The 14,407-nt window shown below is 32.6% G+C and overlaps 1 protein-coding gene across 4 annotated transcripts in view; it reads left to right on the top strand.

Annotated features, from left to right (window-relative positions):
• The window catches only part of LOC140437561 (chloride channel protein 2-like), a 293,059-nt gene that overhangs the window by 179,994 nt on the left and 98,658 nt on the right, over positions 1 to 14,407 (top strand). For all 4 annotated transcript variants that reach the window (XM_072527159.1, XM_072527155.1, XM_072527156.1 and 1 more), the window contains exon 2: positions 4,805 to 4,975. In XM_072527159.1, the coding sequence (XP_072383260.1) occupies positions 4,892 to 4,975 (84 nt within the window). In that variant the 5' untranslated portion in view covers positions 4,805 to 4,891. The remainder of the gene's footprint in view (positions 1 to 4,804; positions 4,976 to 14,407) is intronic.

The following is a 14,407-nucleotide window of genomic DNA, read 5'->3' as shown; positions in this document are numbered from 1 at the left end:
GAATAATATGAACAAGACGCAAATAATGACATGACAAATCTGGTGCTAAATCGAAATATTGTTGTTGATGAAAGGGATATTGTGCAGACTACATCGTATAAGTACTTAGGACATGAAATTCGGTTGCGCAGAGATAACCAAATATGTGAGTTTCCACGTCGCATAGGATTAGCCTGGGCAGCGTTTGGTAAATTAAACTATGTATTTAAATCGGATCTACCCATATGCTCCAAAAGGAAAATCTTTGACCCATGTGTGTTACCTGTACTCACTAATGGAACGGAAACATTATTACTCCCAAAAAAGGTAGTGAATAAGATTCTCGTAACTCAGAGGGCTATGGAGCTCCAGATGTTGGGTGTCTCTCTGAGAGACCGAATTCCAAAGGGAGAAATACGTCGTAAAACAAAAACAACAGACGCCAGACGCGACCAGCAGAGGACGCCCACCAACTAAATGGACTGACGACCTGAAGCATGTTAGAAATAACTGGATGCAAGCGGCACAAGACAGAGACAGATGAAAAGAGCTGAGGGAGACCGTCTGTTATACCTTGCATTTATAGAAGGTTCAGATTAAAGTAGAAATCTGAATTTGTTTCGAAACTATCTTACCGATTTTTCTATCAGATGTCGCTATTGCGTCCATAACGAAGCCATTTTATTGTAGCTTCTCAAAAGACAGAAAAGATTATTTTTCACGTTAAGAACGGCTATGAATAACTGTTCTGATGAGACTTATTAAATCGAAATACGTATCAATAGATACATAGACGCTTTGTACGTGAAATCAAATCTTTGCTGTATTTTTCATTTTATTCGGATCTACTCTGTATGAGTACAAGGCACAAATTCGTTAAGGATTTCTGCTTAGATGAATAGACATGTCGTGAAATGCAAATTTTAGATTCCCCATGTCTCTCTATTAACATCTTTATCAACGTCTGTTATACCTTGCATTTATAGAAGGTTCAGATTAAAGCAGAAATCTGAATTTGTTTCGAAACTATCTTACCGATTAAACGTTAAGTCTTTGTCCATGATTACTCCGAGGTATTTTGCCTCGCTTTTCCATTCTATGGGATTATCTTGCACAGTCACCTGTTCTTCTGGTTGTTGGTGCCTCTTTTTCACAAGTATAGCCTGTGTCTTTTCGGAGTTTAAGGAGATTTTCCATTTTAAACTCCATTCTTCTATGTCGTCTAGCACTGTTTGTAGTTTGTTTACCGCTATGTCTACATTTCTGTCTGGCCGCTATCGCTGTGTCCTCGGCATAGAGGCTTAGTAGTGTACCTGGTGTTCTAGGTATGTCTACTGTGTATTTCGTGTACAGTAGAGGTGACAGTACCGCTCCCTGTGGCACTCCAGCCTCCGGGTTCCCGAGTTCGGATAGGACTTGTCCCATCGGAACTCTGGAACTACGATTGCTCAAGTACGAAAAGATTAGTCTTGTCATTGCTCCGCTGTAACCGTATCTTCTCATTTTGTAAATCAGTCCTTTATGCCAGACCCTGTCGAAAGCTTGCTTACATCTAGAAAGGCAGCTCCTGTGAATTGTTTTTCATTGAATCCAGCTGCTATGTACTCTGTTAATCTGAGTACTTGTAGCTCACTGGAGTATTCTAATCTAAAACCGAATTGGGCTTCGGGTATTATGTCTAGTCTCACTATTTCAGCTTGGAGTCTGCTGAGTAAGTAATACTGCTCTATTGGCTTTAAGATATTTGAACGTACGTCATCTAAAGTGTCAATTGTCAAGTGTAGAAAAGCTAGAAATACTGAACCTGGGACCTGGGTGCAATAAAACGCACAATTACTCTTTCGCAGAAGATAAACAAGGTTACCCTGACCAGATTTTACCCAAATTTAGAAGAAAAGAGTAGCAAAGCAAAAATACAAAGTATCAAGAAATAATCATACCTATAAAATGACACAATCTGGTTCATATTCAACATTCGTAACGTATAGAAGGAGAAATACAAAAAAAAATAATTCATATTAATTGTAACGTCAATTCGCTATGAAAATGTTCAACTATATCTTCATACTAGGTATATCCTTTATACTTTTTTTGAATAAATTTTTTTATATTGGGTGAATTGGTATGCGAATAAAAATTCAAGAATGTAATGTAACTTTAATTTGAATATAATGGGTTTGAAAACATTTTTTATTATCTGTAATCGATATCTAAAATCAAAACTCAATTATACCTGAGATTCACAAACAATTGTTATGAAAATATGTTATTTTAGCAATTGCGAAATCTATCCTTATTGACGAGAAATCTATTACAAAATTGTTTTGATGACAAAGGATATAAATTGTTGTATTTATCAGACACAATAATTTTGTTTTGGCAATTTAACAATATCAAACATTTTTATCGGCATACATAGCATGGCTAGAAATAAAAAATGATATGCAAACTTTAAAATATAATTTTAAATTTAATATAAATCTAAAGTAGGTTGCTGAAAGGAGATTGAATGACAGAAGAAATCTTGGAAGTGATGGAGGACAGAAGAAGGCAAAACAATATCAACATAACTCAATACGAACAGCTGCATAATCAAATAAGAAGGAAAATAAGAGAAGCTAAAGAGACTTATTTCGCTGAAAAATGCCAAGAAATAGAAGACTTACAAAACAAATATGATAACTTTAATCTCCATAAGAAAGTTAAAAAATTAGCTGGGGTAGCAAAATAAAAAACTTCAAGCATACTATTGGACAAACAAGGAAACATTTTAGTGGAGACAGAACAAAAATTAGGAAGATGGAAAGAAGAGACAGGAAAATATATATGAAGATAATCAGAGTAAAAACGAGGGACCTGAAATAACAAAGTCAGAAGTTATGCATGCAGTAAAGTCCATAAAAAATAATGAAGCTGTCGGTCCAGATGAAATACCAAGTGAATTGCTAAAACTGGTCAATGAAAAAAACATAGATCTTTTAGTCCAACTACTGAACACAATCTATTCCACAGAAATCATTCCACGTGAAATGATGACATCAACATTTGTTTGTCTACCAAAGAAAGTAAATGCCAAAGAATGTAGTGATTATCGAATGATCAGTCTAATGTCATATACCTTAAAAACCCTGCTAAAAATCATCCATAATAGAATCCACGCTAAGCTGGATATTAGTGATTCCCAATTTGGATTTCGGAATGGAATGGGCACAAGAGAAGCACTATTTTCTTTTAACGGTCTGACCCAAAGATGTTTGGATGTTAATCAAGATCTTTATGTATGCTTTATAGACTACAACAAGGCATTCGATAAGCTAAAACATGACCGACTTATAGAAGTACTTAAAAACAAGAATCTGGATGTGAGGGATGTAACATTGATATCAAATTTATACTACAGCCAACGATCAAATGTGAAAATTGGAAGAGAAGTGTCAGAAGAAGTGGAGATAAGGAGAGGGGTCAGGCAAGGTTGCATACTGTCGCCGTTATTGTTTAATGCTTATTCTGAAGAAATCATACAAGAAGCTTTGGTAAACGAGACAGTCAGCATAAAAGTGAACGGAAGTTTAATTACCAACATTAGGGATGCCGATGATACAGTCATAATAACCGACAACTTCGAAGACTTAGAAAGAATAATGAACAAAATATTAAGATATAGTGGAGAATATATCTAAACATCAAAAAAACCAAATTCAAGAAAATTATCAAGAACAACAATACAAACGAAATATTAACGGTAGGCGGCAAGCAGATTAAGAGAGTAAAAAGATATACTTACTTGGGAACGATAATGACAGGAAATAACAAATATACTGCAGAAATAAGAGTTAGAATTGAAAAAGCACGTGTCAACTTCGTAAAAATGAAAAAGATTTTATGCAGCAAAGATCTGACATTGACCATCAGAATAAGGCTAATTAAATGCTACGTACACAGTGTACTCTACTATGGAGCTGAATCATAGACATTAAACCGAAATACAATAAATCGACTTAACGCGTTTGACATTTGGACATTTAGAAGATTGTTAAGGATTCCATGGGTAGACAGAGTCACGAATACAGAAGTGTTAAGGAGAATAGGCAGAGAGAGGGAAATAGAAAATGCAATAAAAGAAAGGAAACTTCAATATCTCGGACATGTGATGAGAGGCGAAAGATACAACATCTTGAGACTCATAATTCAAGGAAAAGTAGAGGGTAGGAGAAGCGTAGGAAGAAGACGCGTTTCCTTTTTGAAGAACCTGAGAGAGTGGTTTGGTTGCAGCTCAAGGCAACTGTTCAGAGCAGCTGCCTCGAAGGTCAGAATAGCCATGATGATTGCCAACCTTTGTCGCGGAGATGGCACTTAAAGAAGAAGAATAAAAAGAGTACAGACTTAAATCCAATAGAGCATGCATGGGATATTCTGGTACGACGTATTGGACGTAAACATGGTGAGTTTAAAACCATGAATAATTTGGAGCAAGCAGTTCGCGACGAATGCTAGCAAATCCTTCAAGCAGACTTTACTGCCATAATACCAAGTGTGCCTGATCGAATTAGAGCCGTAATTGGAGCTCGTGGAGGTAATATACTCTACTAAATATCGTTTTTCATAAAAAATGTTTTGTTTACTATTTTTTTCTGTATAATGAAGTTGTAATAAATTTGAGATTTAAATTTTGTTTATTATTAAATACTCAAATTGGGAACATCTTAAACATTTTAAAACGCCAGTGTTTAGGAAAAATCTGAGTGTCCGGTTAATTTTGCACCCCAGCGTACATAATAAAATATAATGTAAACAATACCTAACTGCTTGTTTTTCTTTGTTTCAGGAAGAAATATGTTTTTCTTTAATGAATAAGAATATAGTATTATAGTGCCGAATAAGTGTAATTTACAAAAAAACATATTAGTGTAAAATGGACACAAGTGATAGTGGACACAGTGACATAGTAGATGACCTTCATCACGAGAACCATGGGCTGGGATACCAAAATACCTTGGTGAGTATAATACTATTTTTTATTCAACTTGAATATTTAATATACAAAAAATACAGTTGCTAGAAAAATTCGTCACGGATTCATATTATTGGTCGTTTATAATTCACATGATAAGAAGGGGTGAAGTTAAACAGGTGGTAGTAATGCAAATACAATATTTCTAAATCTATAAATATGTACAATAATATAATTCAAACGTATAGAGAATAGAGCTTAATATACAATTATTTTTGTCTCGGATACATCTAATCTGATTAAAATCTCTTGCTGCATTTGTTCTATTTTTGGCTATTTTAATATCTAGATATCCCCCCCTGTATTCAGTTATCCGCGCGAAATCCATTTTAAATAAAATTTGTATCAACTCAACGGTAAAAATTTTATATCTTTTGATCAGAGTGTCTTGTCGACAAAAACCAAAAGGCGTTTTAGAGGTAAAGAGTGCAATTTTCGTATGCAATTTTTGTATTCTGCCTAAATTGAAGTCAGTTTTTATAAAACTTTTAAATAAATAAACGTTGATATTTGCCCCTTTTTACGATTCTCATAAGATCAATAAAATTTATGACTTTTATTGACCGTTCGTAGTGGAATTTTCATTGTTAGAGCATAATTTTCAAAACCTATAACATAAAATTTCGATATTGAGTTTTGCAACAAATATGATGCATTTGCCTCATGCCGGTATATGCAATGCCCACTTACTGACCAATGGCTCCGGGCGGATGAGCTGATAAGTGGAGGGTCACCTTTTTGTCCTAAGATTGGTAAATCGGTCTTGAAGGCGGAGGAACCTATTAACAATGGTTAACGACATAAAGATGCAGAAGGCAACGAGAAATCACTATATTAAAGACTCGGAGAGTACCCAAAGTATAATCAGCAATTGGATAACTAGTCAAAGAAAAAATATTACTGATCATGGGATTCGGATACCAAGATCCGGCAGGGAAGGACAATCACAAAAGATGGCAATGACTTCTCGGTCCTCCAACAGACAAAATGCGTCCCAATCAAGGAGATGGATAGACATCATGGGAATAAGCGAAATGAGATGGACGAACTCTGGGCAATGTTAAATTAACAATCATCACATACATTATTCAAGTAACCCCAACGAAAGTCACGAAACTGGAGTAGGTATAATTTTAAATCAAGAAACTGTCAGATATCTTAAACATTTTGTACCCATATCGAAAAGAATGCTCCTCCTTCAACATGATACCTACACAATAACAACTAACATTATTCAGGTATATGCCCCTACTGCTGAGAAACTAGACGATATAAGTAAAGCATTCTATGATGAATTATCCAACACCTTGAAACACCTTCCCAAAAAGGATCTAACCTTGATTATAGGTGATTTAAATGCCAAGATTGGTAGGGGACAATCGGGAGAATTCATAGGACAGTTTGGGCTTGGAGAAAGTAATGAGCGAGAAGACCGATTGGGTGAATTTGTATCAGAACAAGAGTTTGTAATTGGACAGAAGCAGGACAGGAACAGGAGCTTGAAAAACTGCATAGAGTTTCACAAGACATACAAGAAAATTCCTCAAACCACCAAAAATTAAGAAAAAATCGTAGATGACAAATGAGATTTTAGATATGATGGAAAAGAGGCGAAACGTTAAGGATCAGGACAAGACATTATACAAAAGAATAGACAAAGAGATCAAAAAAGCAGTCAGAATGGCTAAGGACACACAGCTGAGAGGATAATGTGCGGAAATACAGCTATTACAAGAGAAACAGAATTCATTAAATATGCACAAAAAAGTTTAAGAAGCTGCAGACTTATACAGACCTAGAAGAGTTGGATGTTTGGCAGACAACCAAGATAATCCACTACTAAGCGTGGAAGAGAGACTAGACACTTGAAAGAAATATGCGGAAGTAACATTTGCAGATGAAAGGCAAATTTTCATTGAAGACATAGAATGCAAAACAGGACCCCCGATTACCATTGAAGAAGTCACGGCATATATTAGAAAAACTAAAGATGATAAAGCTGTAGGGCCTGACAAATTTTATACAGAATTCCTGTAACTTATGGACCAACAAGGAATACAATGGATAACGACTATAATATTTAACAAAATATATATAACTGGAAATATTCCCCAAAGCTGGTTAAAGTCCACCTTCGTAACTATCAAAAAAATTAAATGCAAAAACATGCGAAGAGTATGACTGGTTAACGTTTTTGCATCTTTTTTGGGGTCCCAAAATTGACATTCTCGGCAAAATTCAGCTTGTTTGTATCATTTTTAGAGGTCCAGTGGTATTTTCGTCTCTGACGATTGGAGAAACTTTTTTGCCACTCGTTGTAGAGCTTTCTCTTTTTTGGAGTATCTCTAATAATACTGGCCATGTTTCTTCAAACTGTATATTCCCAATATATTTATAATATCAAAACTAAAAAGTAAAATGCTACAATACAATGGCTTCAGAACCATGTAAGAATTTTGTTATACAATGTTTTAATTAAAAAAATGCAATCTTGTCTTGCTTGCCTTCAACAGCTAAGACATTACCCCTGTAAAGTTTCTGACTAGACTGATATACTGCAGATGCTTTATATTATTTTTTAAGCTACCTCAAAATTTTTTCATTATCCCCACATTATAGATTTTTCTATTCCTTTTGTAAGCTAGCTTAAACTGCATAAAATAATAATAAATTGTGTAACTTAACAAAATATATTCCTTAATGTCTATATTTATACTGTAACTTAATAAGGAAATATTAATTTTTCAAGTAATAATATTCCTACTTTTCATGGATGGGGGATTTTGCCAGTTATATATTAAGATTAAGGCACGTGACAATATGTAACCAATGAAAACTTTAAACCGATTTAGGTGTTAACTTTTTAATGCTTTAAGCCTACTTATTTTTAAGATTTTCTTATAAGCAGTATTTGCTCAATATAAAAAAAATAGAAAAACTAATATTTTTTCATCATGTAATTTGAGTAGAAAATATATGCAAATTATACAAATAATATATTTTTGAAAACATAGATGTGTTAAATGATACTGTAAATAAATATTTAACCAAAGTGTTTTGTGCTTGATATTTACTGCATACTGATTTAAACTACTGCAAACTACCAGTGATATGTCCTCTAAATTGTAAACTGTGAAAACTAAATTGTGAAAACAAATATGATTCCATACGATCTCGCAAATAATATGTACCCATATAGATATTCGAAAATTTCAACAGTTCAAGTGGTAAGTCTAAAAAGACAGCTTTTTAAATTTATTTAGTAGAGACGTTTTCAAAATTTATAGATATAGTTTGGAATTATTAAAAATTTTGTAGTTTTTTTGCTATTCCTGTTATTTTTGTCTTCATAAAAATAAGGGGTAAAATGCATATAACGTGGATATACTATCATTTTATTTTCGTCAAGACAAAATTTGGATAATTATTTAACTAAAAAACTGTTCAAACTAACTAACTTCAAAAAATTGGTTAAACCCTACAACTTTTCTATATATCTACAATTTTTCTGTAACAAGGATATTAAAAAATATGAGCGATGTCCATTCATAATCAATAATCATGTACTTCACTTTGTATTATCTGTACACCCTAATCTTTTACATTGTGTTGCCTCTTTATTCTGATGGATTTGGTCACACTTTTTTTATATTAAACCATTTTTATTAGAGATTCCAAAATTTTTTGTTTGGACTGAAAGCAATCCAAAACTTATTCTGGGATATCTTTTTTTTCTCTTCCTTCATTCTGTATTCTATCCATATCAGATCTACTCTATTTTAGTATGTAATATTTAAATTAATTGTTCGCTACTTATAAAGGTACTGTTGCCGTATAGTTAAACAGAAATTTTTGTAGACAGCAATTCTTCAAAAAAAAATATCGATCCGACCTTGAATAGAGCAAAAACAAATTTTCAAAATTATTTTTTTGCAACTTTTGCCTTCTAAATTAGAAATTATACTTTTTTTGTTTTACTCTACTTTTATTTACATTTTCTACATTTATTAGAACAATTTGACCCTGATTCTAATTACGAGTATATACAGTTTAATATAAAAGAAATATATTATTCTTTTTTGTTTTTGTTTTCCTTGGCAATTTTACTCATCGGAATCACTCACACAAAATGATGTCAGAAAACTCTTTTTCCCATTTTTTCTGGTATATCATTGTAAAATTTTTAAAAAATACATAAATTTAATCATGATATCTCTGGCAATGCTTCAGTTAAAAACCTATGTATACAGACTTATCTTTACCAGACTACTGGACCAACTCCAATGAAATTTTGTGAACGTGTATGGTTTACTATTTTAGTTGGGAATAAGCCGCAATTTTAAGTTTAAAATAAGTTTATTTTTAACTTTTCGATTTGCACTTCGGAAATCGTTCTCAAAATAGTAAACATTTTGTAAATTTTGAAATTGATTGATTGAAATAATTGTATAATTATGAATAAAAATAATAAAATTAATTATGTCAATTGTAATGTGTTGTTAATTATATATAGAGATTATTTTCATAATTTATATTTATAATTATAAATAGTTATAATATAAAAGTTAAAAGTTAAAAATTATCACAATTATTTTGTGTAAAATATATTTGAAATATTTTTGAGAAAAATTAATGGTTTAAATTATAAGCATAGTTCAAGAAAAGATCTTCCAATATTGTTTTTTTGTAACTTTTATTGGTAAAAGATAATATTTACAACTATAATACATAAATATTTAAGTTGTTTATTATTTTATAACCTTTTCTGCCAATAATAATAAGAGAAAAGTAAAATTTTGGAAAATAATTATTAAGTATTGCAAATATCTTTATCTTTATATCTTATCTTATATATTATCTTTATATTGGAAAATTTCCATTATATTGGGAAGTATCGAAGATGTATTTGTTGTCGAACCTCTGTCGGAGTAAATGTTGTCAGAGGAAGAGATAGTCAACATGAAGTTTCGAAGTACGTTCTTATTTCATCATCTTCATCGTTATTAGTATCTGGTGCTGCGAATACAGTTGCAAGATGCTCTGCAAATACTGTTGTTTTTTCTGCGTTTGTGCGAGCTCAGGTCATATGTTTTTCTTAAAGGTAAATTTGTTATTGAATATATAATGAGCTATTTAGTCTATGACTTATCCTGTTAAGGTACGTTTTATTTAGTGGATTTCTCGTTTAAAATTTTTGGGTTGTGAAAGAAACAGATTTTAGCTTCTTTTGGGATTCTTATATTTTGCTGATAACACGGCTGCTTTACCAAACGATCGTTGGTATAAAATTAGAAAATTATTTGAAATGACACAATTACGGTATGCCCAACAATGTAATCCTGGTCCAGTATTAGTTGTTGATGAAAGTATGATTTCCTTTCGACGAAGACTACTTTTCAAACAACATTTACCTTCAAAGCGTCACCGCTATGGCTTGAAACTGTATAAATTATGTAATCCTGCAGGTTATACTCTAAAAATGATTATGTACACCTGCAAAATGGCTAATAAAGGGCAGGATGTATCGGGAAAAATTGTACTAGATTTAGCAAGAAATTATCTACAAAAAGGAAGACTTGTAATAACTGATAATTACTACACGTCTGTGCCTTTATCAAAACAATTATTAGATGCTAATAGTAATATAGATATACTTTCTTCAAAATTAAAAAACAAATAGGTAATTGGAAAGGAATATCGTGATGGCATTGCAATAGGCAAATGGCACGATAAACGTGCCGTCCTCTTCTTGACAACTAGACATGGAATCGACATGAAAGAGACAGGTAAACATAAGAAAGATGGTGTAGCTATAATTAAACCTGAAGCAATTATAGACTACAACAAAGGAAAAGATGGTGTTGACATCTCAGATCAACTCGCAAGCTATTTATCACCTCTGAGATAAACTGTTCGCTGGTACCATAAAGCTGCAATTGAAGTTTTATTAAATACGGCTGTCATCAATAGTTTAATAATATATAATTCCTTTAACACACCAAAACAGCAAGATATCTCATTTCGGGAAATGGTTATATTCAGTTTAGCCAATTACAGTTCATTGCCTGAACAAACAGTAGGAAGAAAAGAAAACGTTGTAACCAATGTTACACTGAAACAGCTGCAACAAAAGGCACTAAAGAAGCTCAAAAGGCCTACATTTTGTAATGTTTGCAAAAAATTTTACTGTGTGATATGTTTCACTAAAAAGCACGATCACCGGTGATAGTAGTGGCACATACGTATGTTAATATGTTATTGCAGTGCCATTAGGATCACCCGTGATCTTGCTATTTTTTTCAAAAAAATTTGTAAGAATGTAAACTTACTTTGTATTATTAACCATTTGTACGAATAAATATTGTTTTGTAAGCATTTTTCACTTTGTCACCTGGGGAACTTACCTCTCTTATGGTGGCAGCCAATATGTTAAAGTTCTTTCTATTAAAAGCTATGAAACTATTTTCACCCTCAATGCGGACGCCGCTCCGTCGCCATAATCACTCTAACATTATTTTTATATTCGTTACTGTTACCTCATAACATATTCTAATTCAAAATAAAACAGAACATAATTTGTAATAACGAATAGATTTTTAATAGTTCTTTTTTAAAGACGTCATAAGCAAAAATAAAATATTTTTAGACATGCTTTCATTATTTTTATTTTTACTGTTTTCAAAAGATGCATTCATTAATAAATCGAACTCCCAATAATACGGTTAATAAACGTTCTATAGATGTTGTTGTTAAAGTGTTGTTTATTAACACATGAAACAACATTTTTTTAAATAAAAAACCAGCTACATAAAGCATTTAAGGATTTGATCTTTTCAATTGTAGTAAAGTCATCAACAAATTCGGAGTAAATGGGTTTTTGTAAAATACGAGTGATAAGTGTTAAAATCATATCTTATAATTTACAATTAGAAAGTTATAAAGGTAAGCAATGTACCAGACTCATTTTTTAATATTAAAAATACCACATCCACCATAAAAGGTTATTACTGGCGGTTAGAAGTTATTCAAAGTACAATAGACAATAATATACAATATATACCTAATACACTTTAAAAAATAAAATGTGTTTATTTGTGACTAAATCTAGAAATACATATACATTTATATATTTTTTTTTTTTTTTATTTAAACAAATATACCCGCATCAACCACTAAGGGTTATTAGCGGGGGGACATACACAAACAGTAAGATACATATTGTTGCATAAAAAAAAATATTTTTTACAATTTGGTATATAGTTTAGTCATTTTAAGATAACTTAATAAAGACTGTAAATTTGACGTTAGTATACTTTTTAAATTATCACTAAGGGCACACGCGATTCTTTCGTTCTGGTACACTGGACACTCAACAATTATATGTTTCACTGACAACTGAGTATTGCACTTGGTACACAACGGAGCAGCCTCCTGGTTGAAGATATGCTTGTGTGTAAGGAAAGTATGTCCTATTCGGAGTCGGTTAATGATGACTTGGTCTTTTCTATTATTTGGTAAGATGAGTTTGGTTCCTACTTGACTTAGACATTCTTTGAGTTTATTAGCAGTGTGATCCCAAGTAGTTTGCCACGCTCTGTATACGTGGGCTTTGATATTTACTTTGTGATCAGTCCAAGGCATTTGATTTATGATAGCAATACTTTGGTCGGTGGTTGCATTGCTTGTCAGAGAGTCCACTTCCTCATTACCACTTATTCCCATATGGGAAGGTACCCAGATAAAGGAAATATCTTTTTGTTGAGTCTGTAGATAAGATAACTCTTCTTTGATCTTGAGAAGTATGGCGTGAGTTGTATATAGCTGTTTTATTCCAAGTAATGCGCTCATTGAATCGGTGATGATAACAAATTTGCTTTCATTGATAGAACAACATTTTTTCACGGCCTGATGAATTGCCGTAAGTTCTCCGGTATATATACAACAATTTGTTGGGATTCGTATGGTAGACTTGACGTTTTCGTAGATGTAGGCTGCAGCATGTCCTTCATGACATTTGGAAGCATCAGTGAAGATTTGATGGGTTGTTGGGTATTTGGATATTACATTTTTATAAGCCTGCTGTATAAGGAAAGGATGTGTGGAATGTTTCGGGAGTTCTTTTAAAGACGTGTCTATTTTTGGATGTTTAATCATCCAAGGAGGAACATTTACATGAATAGGCATAGTAAGACTGAACTGTTCTAAATTAAGACCAATACGTTTTATTCGTTCGGGAAATGGTAGTTTTTTTATTGCAATGTTTCTGTAAAGATCGGACGTTATATTTGTTCTGCAAAGTATTGTTGAGTAGGTTACGTTGCTGTTGTTTGCTGAAATTCTGGCAACGTAATTTAGTGATAGAAGTTGCCTTCGTTGGCTTAAGGACAGTTCATTAGCCAAAACTTGTAAGCTACTTACTGGACTAGTTCTTGTGGCACCTAAAACTAATCTCAAGCACATATTTTGAATGTAGTCAAGTTTTTTTAAAGATGTTTTGTTAGCAGTATCGTAGCATAAACAGCCGTAGTCTAGTTTACTTCGTATTAGTGATCTATATAGAGTAAGTAAGGTTGTTGTATCTGCCCCCCAAGAGGTATTTGACAGCATCTTTAGTAGATTAATTCTGGATTGGCAAGAACGTTGCAGATTGGTGATGTGGGTTTCCCAGTTTAAGTTACGTTCAAAAGAAAGTCCTAAGAAATTTATTTCTTCTGCTTGTTTCAAAACAACTCCATTTAGTGTTAATTGAACATTAGGATAATTTTTTCTTTTGCTAAAAATTAAATACCGTGTCTTTTCACTAGAGAATATAAAACCCGTGTTTTGCGACCAGCTTTCAATTGTGTGTAAGGTAGTTTGCAGTATATGTGTTCCCAGAGTTACATTGTTTGTTCTTAGATAAATGACTAAGTCATCTGCATATAGGCTAGTAAATACAGGTAGTTTTATTTGATGTATAATACTATTTATTGCAACTAGAAAAAGAGTAGGACTTAGAGTAGATCCTTGTGGAGTGCCGTTTTGAAGTACTCGTCTGGAGGATGTAAATCCATTGGTTCTGACTCGAAAAGTTCGTGTTTCTAGAAAATTCTTAATAAAGGACAACATGTGCCCTTGAACATCCCATTCTTGAAGTGTTTTTAGTATAAGATGTCTCCATGTTGTGTCAAACGCTTTTCTTATGTCAAAAAACACGGCAATAAGTTTTTGGTTGTGCAAAAAGGATTCATGTATACTTGATTCAAGTGTTATTAGATTGTCTGTTGTGGATCTACCCGTACGAAATCCACTTTGTCTGATACTTATTAGGTTATTGTTTTCGAGGTACCATTTAAGACGATAATTAAGGATTTTTTCTAAAAGTTTGCAGGTACAACACGTAAGTGATATTGGACGATAGGAATTTGGATCGTCTTT

This window comes from Diabrotica undecimpunctata, chromosome 3, assembly GCF_040954645.1.
Source record: "Diabrotica undecimpunctata isolate CICGRU chromosome 3, icDiaUnde3, whole genome shotgun sequence".
Taxonomy (NCBI): domain Eukaryota; kingdom Metazoa; phylum Arthropoda; class Insecta; order Coleoptera; family Chrysomelidae; genus Diabrotica; species Diabrotica undecimpunctata.
This window is presented reverse-complemented; position numbering and strand designations above follow the sequence as displayed.